We start from the raw sequence: 26,164 nt of genomic DNA on the forward strand, positions 1-26,164 counted from the left end.
GCAACTATGACAACAAAGCCTTGTCGGCTTGCTGGTCTCCACTTCTCCTAGGTTCCTGCCCGCTGCTGCCCTGGCTCTCCGCCTGTCTTGTTGCTGCGCTGTGAACCCTTCCCCTACCCTGGCCAACACCCATTTCCAACACATCTGAGAGTGTTGCAGATTAATTGGTTAATTCTTCCAAGTCATGTTTGCAGTTTAACATCTTAATTTAGGAGACCTTCTGGCACCACAGCAGAGGGGAAAGGAAGAGGATCTGAGAACGAGATAAAATATTTTGGTCCAGTCAAGTCACTCCATTAGGGTAATGACCTTCCAAGCAATGGCTTGACCATGAGAACAGCCAACCATAGACCCTCCACCCAGTGGGGCCCACAGGCTGTCTGGGGTGATGATCCATCATTTAAGTCCATATCCATGATTTTGTACCAAGCACTGGGAAACCCCCAGAAAACTGAAAATATCTTGAGCTCAAGGGAGAATTTTCTCTTTTTCAGGCCAATGCAGAGCTCCACCTTTTATATTTGCCTCAGAAATAAGCTAACCTGCGAGCTAGAAAGAAACAGCTGCCAAGTGAGGAAGGCATGAGAACCCCCACACTGGCAGGAACCCAGGCGGTGCTTCCAGGGGCGCCTGGTGACCATCTTGCCTCCTCCCTCAGAACGAGGCAGCACGTCCCTCAGAGTGAGGCCCACGGCTGTTGAGGCTGTTGGCAGAAAGGGACAACCTATGCTCTCGGGAGTGCAACGTGTGTGCTTGCACAGCACCCTGATTTAAACGTGTTGGTACCCATGCACCACGTACACACGTTCGTTCCACATTCCTCCTCACGCTCATGATGGGAGACCCTGAAGGACACCGGGTACACACTCAGTGCCCGCCTCACACAGTGCTTCTCAGGGAAACAAGACGTGTTGACCTCGTACAAAGATGTCACTTGTCCGTACTGCTCTGTGCAGGGTAGGGGGTGCCGACCCCTTAGCACAGAGGAGGGCGGGACTCATTGCAAGAGGAACCTGGCTAACAAGTGTACGTTTAGGATAGTCTGCTTCTTGAAAATAAGACTCCCAGACTAGAGATCGTAGCCTTCTATGACCCTAACGTCATTCTTATGGCATCTCTGGCTCTCCCTCTTCTACCAAGAGTGAGCGGCCTGTCGGAGGCCCCTCTGGCTGATTCCTCACCGCGACCATGGCTTGGATCTTCAGGCCAGCGTCCTTGACCGCAGCGTAGCGCTTGTTAGAATTGACCACCCTCCCCTCCAAGTCCAGCAGGGCTTCCTTCTTATTGTCCTTCCTCTCAAACATCGGGTTGGCAGACCAGTCCTGTCAGGAAAAGGGGGGAGTGAGGAAAACAAACACTGGGGGGGAAAATGCCTGTGGTCTCCCGGCTTCGCCCCATGCTCGTCAGTATGAATGTCCTTGTCCCTCAGAGAGGCCTGGGAGCCCCTGAGGGATTGCCAGGCACCTCCAAACCAGTCAGGGGCTCGGGGCAGCGAGGAGACCACTGGGAGGCTTTACCCAACTAGCCCAGAGGAGTCACCCTGGGGTCAGGGCTGTATGGGCAGAGCTGGGCCAAGCGTCCATAGCTGCAAATAGCAGGTCTAGTGGGGATGAGTCCCTTTTGTGGGGGCAACTGACTTGGGGCAGGGAGGTGCGGGGAATGGGGGGCTCTGGCCCTCCTGCAACTGGGAGTCCTGCTGCAAGGATGCTAGTCATCTATAATTATAATTTTGCTTTTACTCAATTATCCAATAATTAGATTTTTTTTAATCTTAAATTTTCATCAGAGTGATACACATATGGCAATGAAACCCATAGCAGGTTCTGGACAAAACGTGTTCCCCCTTGGCCCCAGCCCTCTCCATCCCCCTGCCCTGTTTCCCAGTGGGAACTTCAGCTCTACCCCGATAGCTATCCGCAGTGCCCTAGAAGGTTTGTGGGACTCTATGTTGGATTTAGCCACGTCCAGACCATCTTGAGCCTCTGGTGTGAACGACAGGGCTTAGCTCACCTGCCTCCCTCCTCTGCCCAGTATCTGATAACTATATATACCTTTTTTTTTTTTTTTTAAATTACTTACTTCAGGTCTAAAGGACTGATTTGAATTGTCTTCTTTAAAAATTACTTGATTTTCTCACTCAGCTAAGGAGTCAGATGCTACCTATGGTCTTGTTTTGCTGTTGACTTTTGGATGGAGTAACCCATGGGAGGGCCTGTGCCTGGGAGGGCCAGGGTTCCTCCAGACTTCACCCCTGCAGCCGAAGCCTGAGTGAGCTGGCCCGCCATCCACCCCTCGCCTTTCGGCCCTGCAGCAGCTTCTGAAAGGAGGTAGGGAGGAGATGACGAGGGGCCAGGCCCGAGAGGCCGGCGTGATTACTCTCCCCGTACCTGGGATTAATGTGGGAGGTGGTCAGGGCCAGCCAGACAAGGGCACGAGGGTGAGGCCCCCACGATGGGATTAGTGTCCTTACAGGAAAAGGCAGAGACTAAACTCTGTCTCCACCACGAGAGGACACAGTGAGAAGGTGAGCATCCGCAAGCCAGGAAGCAGCCCTCGCCATGAGCCCGCCTCTGGAGCCGAGAGCCGTCTAAGCCTGCGGCGTCGGGTGGCAGCAGCCAGGCACACCAGGACAGCGAGCCCGGGCCCTGGCCTCCCCTCCTTCAGGGCGTCTTTGCTGCTCTGACGCAGAGGGCGAGCCACGTCAGCACGCACGGCTAGCCCCAGCGGCCTGAGCCGGTGGCAGCATCACTCCTCTCGTCCTCGTGGGCCCCGTGGTGAACGTGGAGACTGTGAGTTCCCGACGGGGATATGCGCGAGCGAGTGAACGAGTGCAGAAGGTGCCCACTCACGAACTGGGCAAATACGGCCCATTTCACATCTAACCAGGTCCAGGGGACAGTGACAGGAGGGGGCTCACATCTGGACACAGCGCGGTGGCGTTTCTGAGCCCTGAGGGCAATGAGGAACTTGACGCCGTGTCTCCAGAGAGAGCAGGGGAGCCCATGGGACAGCCACTCCGCCCCTTGCCTTGTCAACGTGAGGCTACGAGACGGAGACCATGATGGCTGATTGTGTCCCCCAGATTCCCAGGGGGAGGCCCTGACCAATACAATACAGGCACCAAGGCCTGTATTTGGAGATGGGTTTTTAAAGAGGTGATTGAATTAAAATGGGGTCACTAGGGCGGGCCCAAAGCCAATCTTGTGGGTGTCCTTTTAAGGAGAGGAGCTCAGGACACGGATGCGTACAGAGGATGTACGTCTGTCCACATGAGGACACGGGAGGAGACGGCCGTCTGCGAGCCCCGGAGAGAGGCGTCCGGAGAACCAGCCCGGAAGGCTCCCCCTATCTCGGAGGTCCAGCCTCCAGGACTGTGAGCAGATACACTTCTGTTGTTTTAGCGGCCGGGTTGGTGGGCTTCATCGGGGCAGCCCGAGCTCACTAGAGATGTTTCTAGACCATTGAAAGGAAAGGACCATATCCAGACATCCTTTGCCTGGGCGGGATGGCTGTCAGTGAGGTGAAGTCAAGAGACACAAGCAAGGACCCAGACAGTATGTCATCAATGCACACTTCCTGCCTGCAGACACATCCTGGGGAGATGTTCTACTCAAATGACAACTGAATCAGGAAAAATAAACAGTGAGGGGCAATGATCCTTGCCTACGGTTTACGGAATACACCTGAGTGGATGGCGGTGAGGTGAGCGTGAGCCACAATGCAGAAAAGGGGGCTCACACTGTGACAAGGCAGAGGAGGTTCGAACCCAATGACGGCCTGAGTCAGAAACATGAGAATCTCCCGGCTCAGAGGTTGGTGGGGCGGAGGGGGTGGTGGTGCAAGGCTGCGTGACCTGAGGTCCCACGGGAGTGCCGCGGTGGGCGTTGTCATTATACACCGTATATACCGTGATATCGTGATGGAGAAACACAGCCTACACGTGACTGTTTCGAACACAAAGTGGAGCCACACAGTAGACCTTGAAAACTAACGACCGGGGAGAGTTAAAACTTGCCCTGGGACGTGTTCCGTGGACGCCTCTGTGCATCAGGGCCTTGATGACAGACCGTGGGGAGGCTAGTGTAGGGTATCCCCCCCCACACACCCCATTTCCTGGATTGGACTTGAGTGGAAGTCGCCTCGGTGCTTCACAGAGCGGGGCTGAGCCTCCGTACACCCGCCCGCCCCTTGCTCCCGGTGCCCGCCTGGCACAGAGGGGACCCCGCAAGCTCTCTTGCTGAGCTCAACAGAATGGAACAGAACTGACCTCTGCGGGCCGGCCCGGGACTTCCCTGCCCTGGACCACCTCTACATGGCCGTGTGGTCCAGAGCCTCAGACAGCAAGTTCCCGCTGCCTTTGGCCCTTCTTAAGAGCTTCTCCGCGTGGTCCCTTTACCCAGGGACCCTCTCCTGGGCCTCGGATTAAGCCCCGCTCGGTGCCTTGCCGCTTACTCACCTTCATGGCCTGAGAAATCCCATCTATATTTTGCTTTGCTTTTTGTATCCTGTTCTGCAAGTTGTGGAGGATTTCTCGCATCTCTTGAATATATTCTAACACACCTAAAATGTAAACATAAAGGTGGTGGTGAGATGAGCGTGAGCCACAATGCAGAAACTGTGACAAACCAGAGGAGATCTGAACCCAGTGACGGCCTGAGTCAGAAACGGTAAGAATCTCCCGGCTCAGAGGTTGGCGGGGCGGAGACGGGGGTGGTGCAAGGCGGCGTGTCGTGAGGTCCCATGGGGGTGCCGCGGTGGGCAGTAATTGCTGGGGCGTTGTCATTACTTAAACCTTGATATATGGGTGGAGGAACGCAGCCTACAAAGGTCTTACAGAAGGAACCATTCAGTAAGAGGAACACTTCTCTTGCGCTGGCTGAGTGCTCATCGTTACACGAGAGCTCTGGGAAAACACGTCTCCCGCTCGAGAGCTCCGTGGATGCCACGTTGAGGAGCAACACCCATGGTGTGTCTTTGGAAGCAGGACTGGCCTCTCCCCAAATAGGTGGGTCATTCGTTCCACCCGGGGACCCCGCACCCCATGCGCCCCTGCCCCTCCAACCACCAGCAGAGGCCCTGGTGGCACTTGAGCGTAGTGACTAGTCTGGGCCGAAGCGGCTGGAAAGAGGGGTGTCCTTGGGCAGCGGTGAGAAGAAGTACAGGCTTCTCTGCGCACAAAGTCCAGGCCGACCCTGGCTTTAGGGAGCTGGACAGTCCACGTTCTCATGGAGACAGTAGAGGCAGGACATGGCTGCAGAGGGCCAAAAGGATGGCACAAGGCAGGCCTCAGGGGAGAGCCCTGGTGGTGGTGCCCACTGAGGTGGGTCCAGGGGTGAAGGAGGTTGGGGAGGGGGGGTCTGCTGCCTCATGGGCACACGTCTTTTTTTTTTTTTTTAAGATTTATTTATTTATTTATGATAGAGAGAGAGAGAGAGAAAGAGAGGCAGAGACACAGGCAGAGGGAGAAGCAGGCTTCATGCCGAGAGCCCGACGCGGGACTCGATTCCGGGACTCCAGGATCGCGCCCTGGGCCAAAGGCAGGTGCTAAACCGCTGAGCCACCCGGGGATCCCCGGCACACGTCTTTCTGCTCCTCTGACGCCTACCCTGGGACCGCCCACCGTACCTGCGTGGGGAACCACCACGAAGCCCCAGGCCCCACAAGCTCCCCGTGGAGCCTTTGGGACCCTGAGAGATATCCAAGGGGTCTTTGCCGGATTACTTTCCTAAGTGACACAAATGGTCTCCTTGGGACAAGGGCAAGCAGGTGGAACTATCCTTTGGCCTTAAACATAACCCCGTTGCTGTCAAAGCGGCAGAAGCAGCCACTCGCGAGGGTCAGAGGACAGACGCTGGACGGATTGGACCCCCACCCGCCCTCCCCGCCCTCCCAAGTGGAGCCCACAGGTGAGACGAATGTGGCTTTGGTACCTTCGCTGTTCCAGAAGAGCGTGGTTTCAGCACGTGATAATTTGACATCGGTTGCTTCCAGTTCTGACTTTATTAGTGGAAGCTCTACATCCGTCAACGTGGTCTTTATCTGAAACACAAAGGCCGGGTTTCAAGGCCTCTGTTCCAAATCCCACCAGATTTAAAACGGTCTCACGGTAAGGGTCTTATCACTTGGTGCCAACCAAACCAATTACAATTAGTGTCATTTAATGGGGAATTACGTAAAAATCAAATTCCAGGAGATTTCAACTTTTTTTTGTTTGTTTGTTTGTTTTTGAGATTTCAACTTGTAAGACTATTCTTGTCACCAAGGATTTATGCATACACTTAAGTCTTCGTTACCCACGGTACGGGGCAGAGATGGAAGGAAAGGTGATAACGGGACGACCAGGGAGTGCACGATCCCAAACTGTTTTTATTTGGCTTAGAATCCTATAAAGAAACAGACGCAGGTAAACTGGAGCAGGCCTGGGCTCAGAATCTCTCCTTGGTCACGAATCCAAAATGTGCATTTTTGTTACCTACAGGAGATCCGGGATCTGCAGGGAAGCCGTTCGAGTCGTGAGCAGGTCGGAGCGACAGGACAGGCTCTACAGTCTTGGTACGGTCCTCCCCTGCTCTAAGAAATTAGTTTAATTGCCTGAAGCAATGTCAGTTCACAAACCAGGGGGAGGGAGGAAAAGGAGAAGGAGGGTGTATCCAGGTTTTAGAAATTATTCCTTTAAATCACAAGCACCATTTAAGTTCTGGAATCTCCATCTGGAAAATTTTTAAAATTTTATTTATTTATTCATGAGAAGCAGAGAGCGAGGCAGAGACACAGGCAGAGGGAGAAGCAGGCTCCACGCAGGGAGCTCGATGCGGGACTCGATCCCGGGACCCCAGGATCACACCCTAGGCTGAAGGTAGATGCGCAACCTGCTGAGCCACCCGGGAGCCCCTCTATTTAGCAACATTTTAGTTTTGCATAACTTTTCGAGGACACTCCTACTCTCGAAAGTGAGGGATACGTGTAGAACTAGAGCTGTACACTAGATGCCCGCCACCTGGCATACCTTCCACACACCTGGTGCTTCCACGGGGAGCCCTGCGGACCTCTGCCCTCAAGTGTTTCCGGTGGTTTGCCCTCCAAGTGGGTGGTCCAGGGCAGAGAAATAAAGCTTAAGAGCTTGTCGCCAGGAGCAACTGGACAGAAATAAGAGAAGGCATCCACGGGGATCACGGAGCGAGTGAACGTGGAGTGTTGGGTCTTCTCATGGGAGCTTAGATACTAAACCGCGGTCTCTTCCCCGTCCTTGGTACCCTTGCCTGGAGACCGTGTGTCAAGCGAGACCGTTTCATGACGCGCCTCTTTGGTACGTTTAGGAACTAACTCCTGGGAATGGAGTCGCGGGGGGAGCCCTTTCGACAGAACCTAGGGAGCTGGGAGAGGGGGCTGAGCCCCTGGTGGCGGGCGGAGACGGCAGGTGCGTCGGGGCCAGCCCGGCCGGGAGCGCTCGCCCACGAACGACGCGGACGCTCGGGGACTCGGGGAGCCCACTCATTCATTGCCTATTCCCCCCCGCCCCGTGATGGCCCAGAGGAGTAGCTGAATGTCACTGTCGTGCTGTAATGGCCCGAGTAACCGAAGCTCGTGGTGAGGAGATTCACGCCGTAACCTGTGCGTCCTGTGTGCCTTGTCACAGCCGAGGTTGTAAACTCACATCTTCAGGGCACTGTCCCCGGGGAGCACACGCGGGTGCTCCCGCAGACCCCGCAGCGCATTCCTCGAGGCACCACGGCTCCCCCTCCGCTCCGACGCTGTGAGACGTGAGCGAGCCTGGTTGCACTACCTTCCCCTGGCTCGCCGCCGCCGGGAGCCTTCTGCTCTGGGAGGAGCCCGTGGACACTTGTCGCAGCGCCGCGGCTGGGAGGTGCTCTGGGGCGGGCGGACGCCAAACCCTCGGAGTCTGAAGACAGTTGCTCCCAGAGAAGCCAAGTCGAGGAAACGCGCTTACGGCAGACACCGGTGTTTTGTAGTTGGCCGCACAGACGACAGAGATTAAATTTTTATCTTGAAAAAAATGAAATTAATGAAAACGAGGTGACCGTAGTTTCTACTGAACACATTTTGGGGGCGTTACGACCATATCCTAATTGGTGGCACGGGGTAAGGAACAGATCCCGGCTCGATTCTTTGCCGGGTGTGGCGGAGCAGGAGCGGGGTGGCCGCGATGATCTCTGACAAACCTACGTGATGGCGCCTCGCCTTCGGCTTTTCCAGCATGTTCTTGAAGGAGGTCCCTTCTGCCAAGGGCAGGGATTTACTCAGGCTCCCCAGGGCCTCGCTCGCAATCCTTTGGTGATGTTCTCACTCTTCTGTTGGCAACACCAGATTCCTGGGCCCCATCAGACACACGGCGTTACTGGCCACCATCCCATCCACGACGTGTTGGGTAAGCAAGGCCTGGGTCCCAGAAGCACCTTTGGATTCACACCTTCCTGCTGTTTCCTGCTGTCACAGGAGGGAGGTGCGTGGCCTGCTGTGCTCTAGTGACCGCCAGCTCAGAGGGCACCGAGTGGGGGGCGGGGGGCAGGGCGGCGGGTGGAGGAGCTCCCCTCCCAGGGCCCTCCTGCTGGGGCCCCTAGGAGACAGGCCAGGGGAGGCCACAAGAGGCCCGGCCCTGTGGCTCAAGGGAAGAGGCCCCCAGGTCAGGAACCCGGGAGCAGAAGCATCTCTGGGACAGATCTGAGACGCGGAGCAGAAAAACGAAACATTCCTGGTCCCGGACGGTTGTTTCGGGGGATCTGGGGAGCACCAGGCTGGGTGCAAGTGGGGGGCGCGTGCAGGCTGGCTGCAAGAACCATCGGCCTGCTGGAGCTGGTGCAGGTCTCCTGAGGGGGTGCAGAACCTCCACAAACAGGAAAGCCTGGGACATGCACGCATCTGGAGGACCCACAGGGACGGGACCAGCCACGTCCACGTCCAGGCTCCTCCTCTGTGGGGGGCCTCTCTGGCCGCCAGCTGCGCTCCCCGCTCCCGCTCCCTTCCTGCTGCAGCCTGTGCCTCTGTCCTTCCCTGTTCCTCCGCCTCCTGTGGCTCCCACGTGAAGGAGGCTGGCACCCGATTCCAATTCCCAAGTGGAGGGACTCTTGCTGGCCCTTTCCCAGATGAGGTGGGCATGGTGGGCCCAAGGGCTCCCCGAAGACATCCGCACCCGAGCCCCTAGGATCTGCTGCCAGGCAAAAGAGAGTTTTCGGATGTGATTTGGCTGAAGACCTTGGCGCGGGGAGCTCATCCTGGATTATCGGGGGGGGGGGGGCAGTGCAATCACAAGGTCCTGAGAAGAGGGAGGCAGAGACTGGGGGTTGGGAGGGGCGGTCATCCCAAGGCGGAGCTGGGGGAGCAGTGACCTCGAGGAGGTGGGAAAAACAAAGAAGCAGAGTAGCCCAGTGGAGCGCCCGGGAGGAAGCAGCCCTGCTGACACGTCGGCGACTTTAGCAGAAGGAAACAGATCTTGGACTTCGACCTCTGGAACTGGCAGAGAGTAAAGCCGCGCTGTCCGCTGTCCGAAGCCACTCAGCCCGCGGCCGGTCGTGGCAGCGGCCCCAGGGAACTCGCGCGGAGCCCACGTCCACCCTAATCCGCCGTGCTTGGGCGGGAGTTAAGGTCCTGTGGCACCGATGGCACAAGAGGGAGCTGCGGGTGGGGTCTGCATGGAAGGGGGTGCCTGCGGCGGCCCGCGGTGGCCCCAGTCCACTCAGCTCCCAGGGGTTCTCGTGCCAGGAAGGGGGTGCTCCGGACAGACGGCCCCGGTGCCAGGAGCCTGTGTCCCCCAGTCAGTTGCTCTTACTCAGAACCAGCTTCTTCACAATCCCCTGGGCCAGGTCCCCAGATCTGATTGAAGAGGAATTCTTTTTTTTTTTTTTAAAGCCTGTTCAAATGCCCAGCGTGGAGCCCGATGTGGGGCTTGAACTCACGACCCCGAGATCGAGACCCGAGCCGAGATCAAGAGTTGGATGCCCGACTGACTGAGCCACCAGGAGCCCCCAAATGGAACCTGGATCCTCAGAGCTGACGGGGACTTGGCCCCGCCCCAGCCTACCTCAATGGGCGGCTCTCTCACTGCACCCCCTCACCGCGTGCCGCCGGGACATTTGTAACCCCGGCCGGGTTCCAGGAGATGCCCACCCTGCTACGCGTGAGTGGCGTAATAGAATGACCGATGTTACCCTGAGCAAAATACATTTAGGAGATGAAGGCCCCTCTAAGCAGTCATGGAGCCAGAACATGAGCCAAAGTCCACTGGAAGCTTCCAGCATCGGCTGTGCTGAGTTGTCACCAGCTTTGCTTCCACCGTGTGCAGCAGTAGTGGAGTGGCTCGCGCCACATCTCCGACGTGCAAGCGCGCTCCCTGTCCTGCCCTCGGAGGTCCTACGCTCTGAACAAAACACAAAACTTGGCAAAGGAGACAAAACTACATCAGCTCACCTCATTGTACCAGCCAACGATGAGTTCCAGGTTGCCCACAAACCTCCGGAAGGTTTCGTGCTGTGAGAACAGATTCTCGGCACTGGCTGGAATCTCTTTCTGCTGCTGGAAGCCCAGGTACTTGACTTCTCTCAGAACCGCCACCAGCTAAGGCCAATCAAGACGACAGAGGAGGTGAGGGCGTGCCCCCAGTGGCATGGCACTTAGCGACACAAGCCAAGGCCGTCACTCCCTGCTCACTCCCCGTCCTGGGCACACGCCCTCCTCTTGGCATCCAGGACACCAGGCCCTCCCAGGCGCCGCCATCAGGCTTGCTTGACCCTGTAGGGATGTGCATGCCCGAGAGTCGCAGGGTGTCATCCCTCTGGCTCTACTGTCGCCTCAGTGGCCTCACCCCCCCACCCCCGAGCATGGCTGTAAGAACCACTCACGCATGGCAGACACCCAGACCCCAACCCAGACCTCCCTCCCGACCCGCAGACTCCCGAATCCGCCTGCCCGCTCAGTGTCTCCATTTGGATGTCCATGTGGCGTCTCGAGCCTGCCGTGGCCAGAGCAGAGCAGTGGGGCCCCGAGGCCGGCTCTGCAGGCCACCCCCGGCTGACGGCAGGTCCATCCTCCCAGTCGCGCAGCCCGGAAATGCTGGGGCTGGTCCCGTCTTCCTCGAAGACTCTATTTCCAACCCACCCAGAGTCTCGCGGGCTCTGTGATCGAAATCCAGGAGCCCTCACACCCCCGTCGCTGCCACGCTGGCCCCGGGCCACCACCTTCTTTCTCATGGCCTCTCCCCTGAACCACGGCAGAAGGCCCGCTGGTCTTCCCACGCCACCCCCCAACCCCGCCCCGGCCACCCGCCCCCAGCCTGTTCACACGCAGCACCTGGAGGGACCCCCTCTGCTCCCGAACCTGCCACGGCGGCCGTGTCACTAGCATAAACACCCATGGCCCTTCCGTGGCCCTGGACGCTCTCAGTGGGGCCGTCCTCCCCCCTCCACCCCCCTCCCCTCCCACCCCAGCGCTCTGCTCACCCCACTCCCACCCAGGCCCCTGCCCGTCCTACAGCCCGCCGCCCCCGCCGCCCCCGCCGCCCTCAAAGGCCTTTCCCCCAGCGTGCTGGCCACCACCTCCCTGACCTCCGGGGAGTCTCGGCCAACACCTGAACCCGCGCCCCGTGCCCCGCTCTGTGGATGCTCCTCAAGCCTGCCCAGAGACTCACCATCGCCTCCCGCCTCCCGGAGTTAAGCACCTTCCCGCTGTTACACTCCTCTGTGCTCCCTCCCGCCCCCCTCCTCCCACCTGCTCCCCCCCTCCCCCCTTCCTTTCCTTCTCCCTGGCCTCTTCCTCCTCCAGCAAGATGTAGGCTCCAGGACAGAGATCTTTGTCTGTCTGGTTCACTAATTTATTCCAAGCACATACACAAAGTAGGTGCTAAGTATTTATTGAATTTTTTCTTAAAAAAGAATAAATTATAGGGGAGGAGGAGGAGGTTTCAGAGGAAACCTGCAGTGTCACTGCGGGGGGGGGGCGGTTCAGAGCGGGGCAGACACATCCTTGCAGGAACCCGGGCCACCCCACCTCTGTCCTGGGTGCTCTGGCTCAGCCCTGGGACACAGGACGCATGCCCTGCAGCCCGCTGGGAGTTCCGTCCACCGCCCTGACTTGACCAGAGGGCCCATCTGTTCAGATCCTGCAAAGACCTTTCTTTGCACGCTCCTGTCAATCCTCAAGTCGACGTTTCCTCTTGGGATCCGTGAAAGGCAGCCACGCTTTAAGGGAGCGTAGTCACCGGGGCTGCTTTCAGGGATGCTCCTGTCTCGTGTGTGAAATACCTCCTGGACGTGCTTCAGCCTTAAGGACCAAAGCTGCAGCTAAATACGTCACAGACACCAGCCCCCACAAGCCCGTGCTTTGGGGGAAGGGAACCAGCCTCAGCGGCAACGGCGGGCTCTGGGCTTCTCCCACCCGCCGCCCGCCACCTGCCGTGGGGCCCTGGTCCCCACGAGGCCCTTGACACGGACGCCTCCGGGGCCCAGTGGTGGGACGGCACCCACCGCTTTGCTGAAGTTGACTTGGATGAGGTTGGTGGCGGGGTCCCGCTGTATCAGGGGCTGCCCCAGGTTGAAGTGGCAATCCTGGTCCACGCCTGCCACCCACTGCTGGTAGGTCTTCTCCCGGTAGCGCCTCAGCAGCTCTATCATCTCATCGTACTTCTGGTAGATCAGCTTGGCCTCTGAGCTGGACATGACCCTGGAATCGGACGGGGTGCTGAGGGGCACGCCTCCGTCGGGGCCTCTTCAAGCGCCCTACATGTGCCCAGGCAGCCAGCGTTGTTTCCTCGGGGCTGGGAGGACCATGGCCCTCGACCTGCAGCAGCTGGGCCAGGAAGCCAAGCCATCACCTCTGTAGCCACAGGTCCCAAGTGGCCAGAACTCGGTTGATGACTGCCAGCTTCCCTCCCAGCTTAGGAGCAGCCGGAGAGAGCCAAGTAGGCGCCCAGCCCAACCACACAGGCTCCCCCCCTTCCAGCCCCCAGGCCAGCAGCGTCCAGTCAGGGCGCGCCCCCCCTCTGCCTGCCTTCCAGTCTCTGCCAGACGCAGTGACAGTGACAGTGGCCACGCCCCTCACCCGCCATGGCGAGCCCTGATGAAATAGCCAGGGTCTGCCCTAACTCGGGGGGGTCTTTGTTACTATCCAGCAGGCTGACCGGCTAGGGCAGGGCGAGCAGCTCCTTACTGGCCGCGCTCACTGAGAAGGCACCCAGAGGACGAGGGACACCGGACGGGGTCTCTTTGGGGATCGTGCTTTGGGAAGGACAGGCTTGGCCGACGTCAAGTGTGGGACTGGCCCTCCCGCCCTCGGGGAGTCAGGAGAGACCCTGCTGGGCTCCCACAGCCTCAGGGGCATGCTGCCCACGGGTGGCCCCGGGTGGCACCGCGACTCACGGGTGTTCTATGTACTTCAGGTCCCTCCTGGGCGCCTCCAGCCTCTCCTGCAGCTCCAGGCTCCACTTGAGCTGCCCGGCCACTGGCGGCATGTTTTTGTGGATCGGGGGGACGTTGCCGTCCGCAGAGGCCGCAAGCTGCGCGTCATACAAGGTCTTGGCATTGTCCAGCTCGGCGTCAAACAGCTCCAGCATGACTGAGTACCTGGGCACCACCTCCGCAAGGATCAGGGGCCGCTCCAGGAGGCCCCCGCACATATGCAGGAGCTGGGGAGAAACGAGGGATGCGCCTTCGCCGAGGTCCCACCTCCTGCCCCATCCCCAGGGTCACTCCAACTTCGTGGTTGCGGGCATGCACGCAGCCAAACTTGAGGAGCGGGAACATCTGCCCCGTCAGGACAAAAAACCTCTAGGCCGCTGTGATTCTCATGTTGACATGTGCCGAGTCCCCAGATGCCTGGCTGCACCCCAGCACCACAAGCTATGTCCGAGGTCTGGAAACATTCTAGGCCCAGGAGAGGGGTCAGGCTGAGCAAGGTGCAGGGGAGGCGGGGACGGGGGCCCAGGTGACATGTGCCGACATAACGCCATCCCCGAGGACCAGAGGAAATCACAGAGGGAGCTGGGGAAGGTGTATAGGGCACGACCCTGGGGGCTTGAGCCCAGGTTACCTGGGTCCCCGGGGAGTAGGGACAGCCTGCGTCCCCTGTCATGCATCCTTTCCGGGATTGGAAAGGCTGGGCCTGCAGACCTGCTGGCTGGATGCCACTGCCCTGAATTAATCCCGGAGGTGCCACAGCACATTTCTGAAAGCAGTGACTGTGCCCCCAGTACCTCTGCAGGGAGCTGGCTCATCACCCCCGCAATCTACGTACGGTAAACAGTGGGAATCGTTTAAAAAATAAAAAAGCTTAGTAGAAGAGAGAAAGACACTTTGGGTGTTTCGGTTAGGGTCCTGGCTGGAATCAGAGGGAGAGTTTCCTAGGAGGTCACCGCTCCAGGTCGGGGCGCAGGGAAGCCTAGGAGCAGTGTAGGCCTGAGGCTGGGCCTGACGGGGTGAGAACCTGCAGAGAGAGTTCTGGAAGCTCCACAGCGGCCTGAGGTCATCCAAGACCCAGGCCAATGACAGCCGCCCTCCAGGCGAACGGGGATCAGTAATGCTCAGGCCACACCTGTCACAGCCCTGGTGCCTGGGGGCCCTGGACCTGGGTCTCAGATTTGCCCCAGTTTTTGGTCTGAGGGATACAACGTCCCCAAAATGGCCTTTTGGGGTAAGATTGGGACACAGCTGCAGGAAAAAAAGACATCTGCAGGTCCCCGAAAGCCAGACGGGGCAGCTGGCCCGCTGGGGGAACCTGAACCGGGCGCTCCGAGCTCAGCTCCACAGGGCATGCGGGTGGCAGGTGCCGCTTGGGAGAAAAAGGTGCGTCTTGTTGGTCCCTGAGCCTCCCTATTTGTCTTCCTGTTCCCCTCCCGCCTCCTCTCCTTTTCTCATTTACATAGTTTTTGGCTCCTGGGAAGGAAGCTAATTTTATTTTCCGCCAGGAGATCATGCGGAAAATTGCTCTAGAACATTCCTGGCTGCGTGTGAATCCCTGACAGTGAGAAACGGGGGCCTCATCATCGGGGCAGCTCAGGAACTTGCAGGGAATCCAGGGGGGCTGGGAGCCCCAGGGCCCGTCCTCATTAGGGCGAGCAGTCGCCAAGTGGGAGAGAAACGACAAAGCCGCGCATTTGGAGGGGACACGGTTGACAGGCACGGTATTCTCCCTCAGTTTCCTTTCTGTTTTGTTTTGTTTCTCTTTTCAATCTAGCAAAAGCACAAAGTTAAAATTTAGGGAAGAACTTTTCCCTTTTGCGTGCAAAAGCCGGACTGAGGCCGTAACAGGAGAGGGGATGAGCTCAAGAGAAGGGAGAGGACGGAACCAGCACCTCTGCCCCCGCCCCCCGCCCCCTCCCGAAGCTCCTGGTGGGTGGGCTCCAGGCTCAGCCCTGCAGGTACCTGGGTGGGGGGGCCTTCCCCTCGGCATGATGACGCACCCCCACTCTTCCTCACGAAGGGGACGGGACAGCCCAGCTCCCCTCTCCTGGAGCGACCGCAACACAAAGTCACAGTCCACGGGGGTGGGGGGGGAGGCGTGGAGGCGCCCCCCTGATAGGGGTTGAGACACACTATCCTAACCACACTATCCTAACGGCCCGGCTCGCCCGATCAGCACTGTCTTCCGGTTTGGGAGACCCCATCACCGGGGAGGCCTGGCTGGAAACCTGTGTTCAGGGACCCTTCGGCCCTCGGGTCGCCCTTGGAGATCAGTGACCTCAGTCCAAGTCCGCTCCTCTCGTCTGGAGCCAGTTCCCTCCACGGGGAAAGCTCCAAAGCACCTAGTGCCGGCTCGGCTCGGAGTGCCCCTGGGTCAAGGGCCTGTCCTCGGGGCGCTCACGCTCCAGCTGGGAAGGCAAGGAGCGCGCAGAGATCAACACACACGGACAAGCGGGGGGCCGGGCAGGGAGGCACGGATGGGGGGCCTCGCCCGCAGAGGCGGCCTGAGGCAGCTACCTAGGGGGAAGGGCGTTCCGGAGACGGGAACGGCGTTGGGGTGCTCTGTTGATTCGCATCCACTGATGCTCCGCTTGGAGCGCCAACTCAATCCAAGACTTAATCGCTCTTCACATGGCGGAGTTTCAAATTCCGTCGCATTTGCATTTTTTAAAAGCCAACGTCTAAAATTTGGCAAAGGAACGTCCTGGCACCTGCGTCGGGGATCCAGAAGGCCCACCAGCTCCCTGAGCTGCCTGGGGCCATCCCGACTGCCTTCCCGCCTGGCCACCCTCGGGGGTGGTTTGGGATCCCGGCTCCTCTGCTCACTAGCTAACCGTGTGACCCCAGGCAGGTTTCTTGATTTGTTGGGGCTGGTGAAAACGGGATGGGTAACGCGGGTACCGAGTTTAGCAAAGTGCGTGGGACCCAAGATCCTGTAATAATTATCGGGTGTCTCCTGTGGGCACGGAGCTGCCTGCAGCAACCCAGACGCTTGCCAAGCGAAGGGAGGAGGCAGGGTGTCCTAGTCGACAAACACGCCTAACGTTAGGCGGAAATAGAACAGCTACCCGTGTATTCACCCATTTACGTGCCCAGTCCCAGTTCTCCAGGTGAGCTTAGATCAATCTGCAGAGACTCCCCGCTCCGTCATTTGTGGGGGCAGGCAGGCCACGTGGATGCGGGAAGAAGGGGGCAGGGACACCATGGAGCGGTGGGGACGGGGCACACGGGGCCACTCACATTCTGTTCACAGGGGCTAATGGCTCTTCCCCTTCAGCTGCTTGTTACTACAAGGGACTGTGTGTCCAGTGGGGTCGGATCTATTTTTCCAAGAGAAGGTGAAAAATCTGTACTTTTATGTGAACTTTCTCAATTTTTACATGTTGGTGGCTTCATTTTTCAAAAAATTAGGGACGCCTGCATGGCTCAGTCGGTGAAGCATCTGCCTTCGGCTCAGGTCATGATCCCGGGGTCCTGGGATGGAGCCCAGATCACATCAGGCTCCCTGCTCAGCGGGGAGCCTGCTTCTCCATCTCCCTCTGCTGCTCCCCCTGCTTATGCTCTCTCTCTCTCTCAAAATATAGATAAGATCTTTAAAAAAATTTTAAAAGTGCCATGTGAGAGTAGGCAAGTCTATAGAGATGAGAGTAGATTAATGGTTGCCTAAGATGGTGCTGGAAGGAAGTCCCGAGGGGTCTTTGCACAGCCCATGCCTCAGTCTATGACGCTGACAAATGGGCACAATTGCCCACGTGCTGAGCTGTCTGATGAGACTCAGATGTACACAAAACCCTGGAAGGTCCAGCAGCCATCAGGTCCAACTTCAGAGCGCTGCTATTTTGAGTAGGGGCAGGGTGCAAATTTACTATGCTCATCATGTTTTTTCCGGTTTATTATTTAAATTAGCTGGCTTCCCTTGCGGTCATTTGTCATGGCAGCAACAGGAAACCAGCCCAGAAGCGCACATGCAGTCAGCACCTCCGGTGGCGCCAACCAGCAGTGGGGGCGGGAGCGCCCAGCTCCTCACAATCCCAACGGGCTCGGTTGGTGGCAGTCACCACCTTGCTGTTTTACCAGGGACTTTTCTGGTTGGTCTCAAGGTCAGACTTAGTCGTACTCGTGTTTTGGCTGTTTGTGTTTCTCCCCTGAATTGATATCCTCTAGGGGTCTTTAACGCTTTCCAACTGCCTATTTTTTTAAATCCCTTTTTAATAGCCTCATCTCCTAAGTGTAAAAGTGCTGTACGCTTAACGCTCACAACTCGGATATGGTAGGAAAGTACACAGGAGGCAGACAAGTCCCAGCCAGCACCCCGCTCGCTGCCCAGCGGTTAATGCCGCCGCGCTGCTCATGGGGTCTCGCATGTTGAAGAGGGGGTGAATTCAGTGCAGTGGGTCAAAAAGTGTGTGTGCTTTATTTTTGCGGCAACTTTGTCTCTAACTTTGGGTCCTTTTAAGCAGTGGGAAAGCTGAATCGAGTAAGAATGGACACCTTCACTTAGTGAGAACCAGGAAAGTAACTCATCCTCATTGCCTTTTCTTATTTTACGACGACACGGCGGTGAAACCCAAGAGGAGCTGCCTGGGTGTTCCCCACGGCCAGCTCTGAGACTGAGAGAGGCTCCCGCGCCCCTTTGGGTCGGCTCCTTATCTGCAGAGGACGGCGCATCACTAGGTCAGCCCGAGGTGGGCTCTGCTGCAACAGATCGCAGCCCGCGGGCCCCTGCCCGCACCTACCTTTGCACAGGACTCAATAGAGCTACAGTCGTCAAACCCTTGGCAAAAGATGGTGGCCAGCCGCCTATCCAGGTCTTGAATTTTGGTCTCAAAATCAGCATAATCATCATCAAAACTCTGAAAGTGAATTAAAACGTCAAGCTGGTAGTCAGCATGCAAAGCAGGGGAAGTGCTCATTCTGACCCTGACCCTAACCCCAACCCTTGACCCCGCTGGCAGGTTTGGGGGCTCCCTCTGAGGATGGAGCTCATTGTCGTGGGGACACCTCTAGGTGAAATTTCGGTGACGTCTTTAGAACGTGACCAACACTCCCTCCATGTACCTCCCGACTCCTGGAGCATCCACCATGGGTCCAGATGAGGCCGCGCCCGACTTACCGAATCTCCTGGGTCTAAGGGGTCGTATTTGCACTCGGCAAAGACCTTCACCAGCTCAAAGACCTCGTCGTAAATCTGAGTGACCATGCTTCCGAGGATGTTCCCCCTCACGCCTCCAAGCTCAATCTTCTCCAACTTCAGAAACTCAATGGCTGTTTTATAAAGATCCTGGTGGAGGAAAAACACCCCAGTGATCTTCATCACTGAACAGCGGACCGGTCACTGATCTATCTCTGACCCCAGCACGGAGGAGCCAGGGAGCAAGAAGCCGTGGGGGCACATGGCAGTGGGGAGGGGGGACCCTCTGTTTATTTCTGTCCTCTGAAGTCCTTCCTGGAACTCAGAGGGGACAGAACGAAGTGCCCCATGAGTCATCTCCAAGCTGTGAACGCGGAGCAGAAGGGAGAGATGAGGTCGGCTCCTGTCCGGAAGCAGTTGGAAAGGCCCGTGGAAGCTTCTGGTGCTCTGACTAAGCTTCAAATCCTCTGCTTCTCGGAAGACCATCCGCACGTGGAACCCGTCCCTACGGTGATCTGAACAGATGCCCTCACGCAGGGGATGCCCGACGGATGTGCACATGCAAATCCCACTTCCTTGGAGGAGGGGCTCTCGTCTCATCTCCTCCTGGAGGCTTTTCCAACTAATTTTGGCCCTTGGTGGTGCTCTCCTTTCTGGAACTCTCCTCTGCCCTTTGTCTTGGCATTTAGCCACACCCGGTTCCATCACGTTACTTCCCACATCTGTGCAAGGCGCGACTCCCAAAGGCCCCTTGAGGACCCCAGCTGGTCTCGGGACACCGGGCCCGGCCCCGTTAGATGCAAGATGCTCACGTGGTGCTCACGTCCCTCCCCTAAGCCCGGTGCTGGGGTTGGGGCCATCTTCCCCAAATGTCCTCCCCAAAGAAGACCCAACAAAAGGCAGCAGCGTGGCAGTGCCCTGAGCTCGGGCTCTTGCCTGCCAGGAGGAGGGCTTCGTGCTCCTGGCTACATCCCGGGCTCTGAAAAGCCCCCTTCCCAGGAAGCTCCTCCCCCTTCAGCACCTGTACTGTAGGAGCCTGGTCTGGGGCCGGGGGGCCTCTGGGCATGAAGAACACCCAGTGGTGTAAATCTGCAGTCCTCAGGGGGCCTTCCTCGTGGCCAGAGGCTGGGGAGCGGGGGGAGACCAGGCGGGACCGCCCACAGCCACTGCTAACGGGGGTGGCCGTCGGCAAAACCAACCCTCCGGGATTCTGGGTGATTTTTCCCTTTTGAATGGTGTGAATAGTATGTGCACAAATACAAACAACCACAGGGGCCGGACCATATGGAAGATTACAGACAAAAAGCCAAACTTTCTTGCCCTGCCCACGTCTTTACGCCTCAGCTCTTCTCCCCGGAGGCAGCCGTCTTGAACCAATTAAAACTGTTCCTGGGTTCTGTGTCTGCTCCATGTATCTGACGGTGCTTCTGCAGGGTCTGGCCCTGCCCGCACTTGTCCTGACGAGCCCGCTAACCCTCTCCCTTGGCCTCCCGGCTTCCCGACCTCGTTCATGCCCCCTGTCATCAGCCTGTGTGTAGACACAGGCATGGGATGGTGGGCAAGCAGCCAAAATGGGCCACTTCTGCTCTTGGCTAATGGCCGGCCCCTGACTTGGTTTCCCCACAGTGAGGGTGCTTGGGTGTGGCTTTCATGCTCCCCACAGGAGACTGTTTGTGGACATGGGATGAGCCGGGGAGACGCAGCTCTGCTGAGGTCAGGGCAGCTTCAACCACATTTCCCCTTTACCTCAATGGTCTGGATGCGATGAAAGAAGGAATTCATTCTGGAAAATGCCAGAGAAGAAGGGAATTCCCAGGGCACGGGCTCCTTGTCCTGTCCAGAGACAGAGAGGAGGCCGCACTTGCCCCACACATTCCCTCGGAGGCCTGGGGAGCCCACGCCCTCTCGCCCTCGAACTTGCTCTAGAGTCAGGCTGGACCTTGAAGAAAAGCTTCATGTTGGCGCAGCAGAAATCGTAGGTGTGGTACAGCTCCTTCAGGATGCGCACGGACAGGGAGATGCCGCTCAGAACCTCCTCCGTCTCTCCCTGCAAGCCTTTCAGCACCTCGTCTGGGCTCAGGAAAGTGCGCGTCTGGGCAGAGGAGAGGACATTCCATAGTCCCCACGAGTCCTCCGGGTGACGTGCCGCCCGCAGGCCCCGGCGGCTCACAGACAGCCCGCTGTGGGCCCGCGTCCCTCCAGTCCCCTGCTGCCGGCCCCTGGACCCCCAGCACGGCTGCAGCAGAAACAGATTTCGGTCCCGGATGACTGGGGGGTGACTAGGAGGTGACTGGGGGGCCTCCAGGGGCCAAGGCCTACGGTCCTGCCGCTCAGGGCCCTTCCACGCCTGCATGCAGGAGGCCCAGACGCCAGCACTGGAGGCCGGGGAGGGCGTGCTTGTGCAAGCAAGGAAGGGCGTCTGTGCTTGGGGGAGCCCCGAGGCGTGTCGGTGTAGGAACAGAGAAATCCCACCACCCTGGCCGAGTCCTGGGGTCCTGGGCCTCGGTGGGCAGCGCCTCCCCATCCTTTCCTCCTCCCTCCTGGCGGCGGCTGCTTGGGCTGACGCTGCCCAGGTCATGAGAGAGCCCTGGGTGGCCTCCAGGAGGGCCCAAGCCTAGCCCCGGCCTCTAAACCCCACTGCCAACATCTTTGCCTGTTTTTAAAGCACCCAGGAGGGGGCGCCTGGGTGACGTGGTTGGCGACGAGGCCGGCACTTGATGGCAGCTCAGGTCAGGATCTCAGGGTCCTGGGATCCCCCCCATGGGTCCCCTGCTCTGCGGGGTTTCTCTCCCTCCGCTTCTCCCCTGCTCGAGAGCTCTCTCTCTCTCTCTCTCTCTCTCTCTCTCTCAAATCAATAAACCCAAACTGCCCAGGAAGCCAGTCGGGAGGAGCAGGCGGCGGCGGGGCTGGGGCAAGGCTACCATCTCGATGATCTGGTTGCAGAACTCCTGCAGGATGACGATGATCCTGGAGGGCGTGTTGTAGTGCTCCGAGGTGGCCCAGATGAAGCAGATGGTGTGCAGCACCTTCGCGATGAAGGTCGGGAGCTGCGGAGAGACGGGCCGGCCTGCGGCGTCTCTGCCGGCTGCGCTGCACGGGCTCCGGGAAGAGGCACCCACGCCCCCCCGGGGCACCGGCCCGCCCCTCACAGGGGCCTTCCTCAGGCCAACACACCACCGCGAAGTCGGCTTGCTCCATCTCCTCCAGCAGGATCCGCAGAGGCTTCAGATACAGAACAATGTCGTTGGCCTCCTTCAGCCCTGCAGAGCGAGAGCGTCGCTGGCACACACAGCTCCAGGGCCCGTGGCGGCGGCTCTGTGATCATGGGGCACCTGCTCCCTCAGGACCCAGGACACCCCCCCCAACCAGAGGAAGCTGCTGTGGGGAGGCACCCCAGCCCCTCGCTGAAGGCACCCGCCGCTTCCCGCCTCACCATCCGTGACGTTCATGTACACATTTTGCAGGGCCGGCCAGTAGCAGCTTTTGGCTTTTTCCAGGATCTCAACTATTTTGTTCACTTTGGGCCTGTTCAGCTGAGAAACAGAGAACAGGAACGGACGTAAGCCTCCCATAGAAGCTCGGAGTTGCTACCCAAAGTAGCAACTTTGCTACCCAAAGTTGTGACCCCGCAGCTGCTGGAGCCGAGGACTTCGCCCGGGCTATCCGAGTCCCCTCGGGGATCCTGGGGGTCCGCACAGAAGGGTTGAGGGGTCACGAATTCGCCTGGCTAGGACGTGGGCCCCCTGGCTGCTGAGCAGCAGAGGGCCGGCCACCCCCGTGGAGAGGAGGCGTCACCTGCTCGTGGATGCACTTGAGATTCATCAGCTGGGCATCCCAGAACTCAAACTCGACCTGGGGCAGGGGGTGTAGCCCGTCCAGCAGGGCCTGGGCCGAGTCTTTGCTCAGCACGTCCCGGATCTGGTGGGACCAGTCGATGATGATGGTTTCGATGGAGTGCAGCAGCGAGTTGTCCAGAGAAGGGGGGATCCTGCGCAGCAGAAGGTCGGGCAAGATGCTCTGCGCGGAGATCGTGCCTCCCCAGGGCCCCCCCGACAACAGGCCCCAAGCAACCTCCAGCAGCACCGCATCTGGCCTCACGCCCCATGCTCCTCACTCGCAGCCACCTGGGGAGGCTGGAAGAGTGCCCCCCCATCTCCCAGCTAAGAGAAGCCCTGCAGAGCAAGGATGAGACCAAGTGTGGAACATAATCCATGCTCAATGTGGCTTCCCCTGGCCGTCCTTATTGGAGGCACACAAGGCTGTGTTGGGGGCCGAGTGGAGGACTCTCAGCGGAGGATCTGCCTGCACAATGAGCCTCCCAATAGTGGTCACCCTCTGATGTGTGCAAGTGGAACACGCTGTCACCCCGCAGCAGCTCCAAGAGCCTCACACACCAGCCAGTTGCAAATGGTGGTCCAGCAGGTGCGAGGGGACGTCTGAGTCCTCGTGTGTCCCAGGGCCTCTGAGGTGACTCAACCTCTATTTAGAATCACAGTCTCCACCTGCTGAAAACCGCTTCTGCACCCCTGAGCACCCACATCCTAAGTCGGTACATCCCCTTTCCTGGCTGTGTGATGCCGGGGGCAGCGTGACATCCTACACATGGCACATCAGGCCCGGACTGGTACCCAGCGTACTGGGTGAGGGGCTCCGGGGCTCCCCCCTGTCCTGCCCCTGTGCCTTTGATCTCAGACTCTGCACCATCTCATGGTACCACCTGTCCTCCCGTGTTTCATCCTTGGGGTACAGGGGTCAGCGGCTCCTCCGGCTGGCCAGTTGCCAGGGCTCAGCAGATACCTCTCTATGGACTCCAGTGTGCCATCCAGACTCCCCAGGTGCTCCGGGATGGGCAGCAGGGTCTTCCCCTTGATCTTGCCCCCCATCACAAACATCTCATTCTTCAGCTTGTAGACCTGCTTCACAATGTCTTCCGAGACCACGCGGGGCCATCCACTCAAGTTTTCGCTTTGGTTTAACAGAGAGTAGAGCACCTGAAAGGGAATGGCTCCGTACTTCTTGTGCTCATGCCCCCTCCTACCTGGTGGCTCCCGGGGGGAATAGGGAGACCTCGGTGCCTGGAACCTGGGGACACTGAGTCCACGCCAGGAGGGGGCATGGCTGGTCGAGGAGCGCAGACTCAGCATGACAGCCCAACAGCAAAGTCATCCCCAAGAACAGAGCCCCAGCTCTCCCAGCAGTGGCTCACTACGCTTGCTGCTGCCCGGTGGGGGCCGGGGGCGCTGTTAGGGGTGGAGCTGGGCCACCTACTTGTGCATGTTGAAGACCCAACCCCAGCACCTCTGCATGTGGCTGTCTTTGGAGATGGGCCTTCTAAGAGGTCATTAAGTTAAAATGAAGTCCCATGGGTGGGCCCAAATCCAATGTGACTGGTGGCCTTATGAGAAGAGATCTGGACGCAGCTGCCATCCCTGCCTGGGGTGACCACGGGGACAAGGCAGGACAAACGGCACCGCATCAGACTGCACCCTGTTCTTTCTCTTTCTTTACTCAAAGTCTCAGAATTGGGAAGCCCATCTCCTGGTACTTAAGTGGCCCACACCCTGGGACCCTGTGGGCCGCGCCCAGTGCATCTGAGGTCCCAACGATATCGAGGGAGGACCAGGTGCTAGCTGTGTCTTCTCGGCCCTCAGGTGCACAGCACCGCCTGGAGGTCTGTCCCCGCACCAGGGCGGGCAGGGCCCGGGCTCCTGCATTTCTGACAGGTTCCCAGGGAGGCTGACGCTGTGGCCCGGGGCCACTCTCTGAGCAGCAGGGCTCTCGGCCACTCACCACAAGTATGAGAAACAGACACTGTTCCTCCAGAGCTCTCGGCCCCCAGCCCAGCGCCGGCCCGCCCGGCACCCACCTCCTCCACGGTGGCGATCAGCTGGTCCACGGGCGCGGGGCCGATGTCCCCGTACAGGAGACGGTCCTTGTAGTTATCCTTGCCGATGTTTTCTGGTCCCTTCTTGATGAAGTAAACCCCTTTGGACTTGAGGGCGGCGGGGAAGCCCAGGCAGGGTATGATCACGCCGGCGGGACTGAGCGTCAACACCAGAACCAGGACGTCCGGCTTCTCAAAGAACTCGGTGAATAAGACCATGTTCTCTTCGGCTCCGATCAGCTTGCTCCACTTGTCGGGCTTGAACCTCAGAATGAGGGAGGCTACTCCCTCCAAATACTCTAACCTGACGTCCGGCGTGATGGTCATCGCGGCGCCTCCTTACGCCACCCGCCGGGTGCCCGAGACGCTGGCGCAGCGCTGTTTCTGGAGACGCGTGGAGCCTCTGTCCTGGCCAAGGGGGAGGAAAGTCCCCTCGCGAACGTGCGCCCGGCCGCTGTGCGGGGGCTGTGGCAGGGGGGGCACAGGGGTCCCGTCGGTCCACCCCGCTACATAGCCGCCCCCGCCCTGCTGGCGGGCTGTCGCCATGGCGCAGGGCCACACAGCGGCGGCGAGTGCCCGTGTTCTGTTGTGACCAGGAAGCTAAAGCTGGGAAGGGCAGAGATGGGCGCCAGGGACACGTGAGGGCGGGAGATGACGGGCCGGTCCGCAGGTGCGGGGGCGGGGGAGGCCCGATGAGACAAGGGAAGGGGCAGGTTGGAGGGTCCCGGGGTAGACACCACACCCCTCTGCCCGGGTGGAGCTCGGCACGCTGCGGCCGTGCAGGGAAGCGTGAAGGTCATCACATGCTAGGCCCGCCCTAACCCCGGCCGTAGTGTACCCCAACTTTTGCCCAGCCCTTTGGCCTCCCCCGCCTGCCTTCCCCCCCACCGTATGCTCAGGAAGGGATCCAGCTGCAGATCCCCACAGACCCTCCAAAGCCGCTCACACGCCCACCTGCAGGGGCAGAGCTAACAGGAGAGTCGGGGGTGGGGGGCCTTAAAAACACCTTCAAGTCCCAAAGGACCAGGACTTGGGTGGGGCCGTGAGGCATACTGAGGGCACAACATTCAAGGGATCAAGAGAAATGATATTTCAGTATTTTTGACAAGATCAGCACAAGCAAAGTCATGGTGAACAGAGCGCCGGAATTCCAAGTGAGCAGCCCGGTGGGGAGGGTGGGCGTGGGGGGAGGCAGGCGGGAGAGCTCTGGGGTCGGACCCCCCCACCCGGCTGCATGAAGTTAGGCCTGATGCTGGTTTAACACAACCTAGGGGACGTGCGGCCCTAGGTTTCGGGGGTCCTGGCTGACCGGGCGCCCAGCAGCTACGTCCGCCCCCGGCCCAGGCTCCTGGGGCGCTTCTGCTGCGGCCCCGTGGCAGATCCCCGCTTTTGCTTTGACCAAAGCCACCGCCGTGAGGATGGTTTACAGGACGCAGCTCCCGAAAACACACTCCTGCTATGGAAGAGGCGGTAGGTCATCCCGCCACCGCGCTGCGCCCAAAGCGCCGGACGGTGGCGGCGGCTGTCATCACGTGGGCCGGATCGGCTCCGAGCGCGGGGCCCTCCGCGAGGGGACTCAGGGGACCGATGGACAAGCTGCGGGAAGTTGCGGGGGCCGGCGAGCCACACCTGTCTGGGCGGCACATCCGTGGACAGAGGGGGGACACGCGGGTCCCTCAGCGCAGAGGAAGGGCGATGCGTGTTTTGGGGGGAAGGCCAGGAGGTCCCCAGTTCCATGTGGTGTTT

At 59.1% G+C, this 26,164-nt stretch overlaps 1 protein-coding gene across 2 annotated transcripts in view; it reads right to left on the reverse strand.

Moving 5' to 3' along the window:
• The window catches only part of DNAH17 (dynein axonemal heavy chain 17), a 95,837-nt gene that overhangs the window by 69,228 nt on the left and 445 nt on the right, over positions 1-26,164 (reverse strand). Inside the window, exons 2-17 of one of the 2 annotated variants that reach the window (XM_077854427.1) lie at positions 24,401-24,826; positions 23,332-23,525; positions 22,330-22,522; positions 21,968-22,067; positions 21,709-21,794; positions 21,456-21,581; positions 20,474-20,626; positions 20,281-20,367; positions 18,517-18,684; positions 18,140-18,256; positions 13,365-13,630; positions 12,474-12,669; positions 10,423-10,569; positions 5,931-6,039; positions 4,457-4,560; positions 1,182-1,322 (exon numbers count right to left, since the gene is read on the reverse strand). In XM_077854427.1, the coding sequence (XP_077710553.1) occupies positions 1,182-1,322; positions 4,457-4,560; positions 5,931-6,039; positions 10,423-10,569; positions 12,474-12,669; positions 13,365-13,630; positions 18,140-18,256; positions 18,517-18,684; positions 20,281-20,367; positions 20,474-20,626; positions 21,456-21,581; positions 21,709-21,794; positions 21,968-22,067; positions 22,330-22,522; positions 23,332-23,525; positions 24,401-24,745 (2,532 nt within the window). In that variant the 5' untranslated portion in view covers positions 24,746-24,826. The remainder of the gene's footprint in view (positions 1-1,181; positions 1,323-4,456; positions 4,561-5,930; positions 6,040-10,422; positions 10,570-12,473; positions 12,670-13,364; positions 13,631-18,139; positions 18,257-18,516; positions 18,685-20,280; positions 20,368-20,473; positions 20,627-21,455; positions 21,582-21,708; positions 21,795-21,967; positions 22,068-22,329; positions 22,523-23,331; positions 23,526-24,400; positions 24,827-26,164) is intronic. The other variant, XM_077854428.1, reaches the window with a different exon arrangement.

Source organism: Canis aureus, chromosome 16 (assembly GCF_053574225.1).
Source record: "Canis aureus isolate CA01 chromosome 16, VMU_Caureus_v.1.0, whole genome shotgun sequence".
NCBI classification, from domain to species: domain Eukaryota; kingdom Metazoa; phylum Chordata; class Mammalia; order Carnivora; family Canidae; genus Canis; species Canis aureus.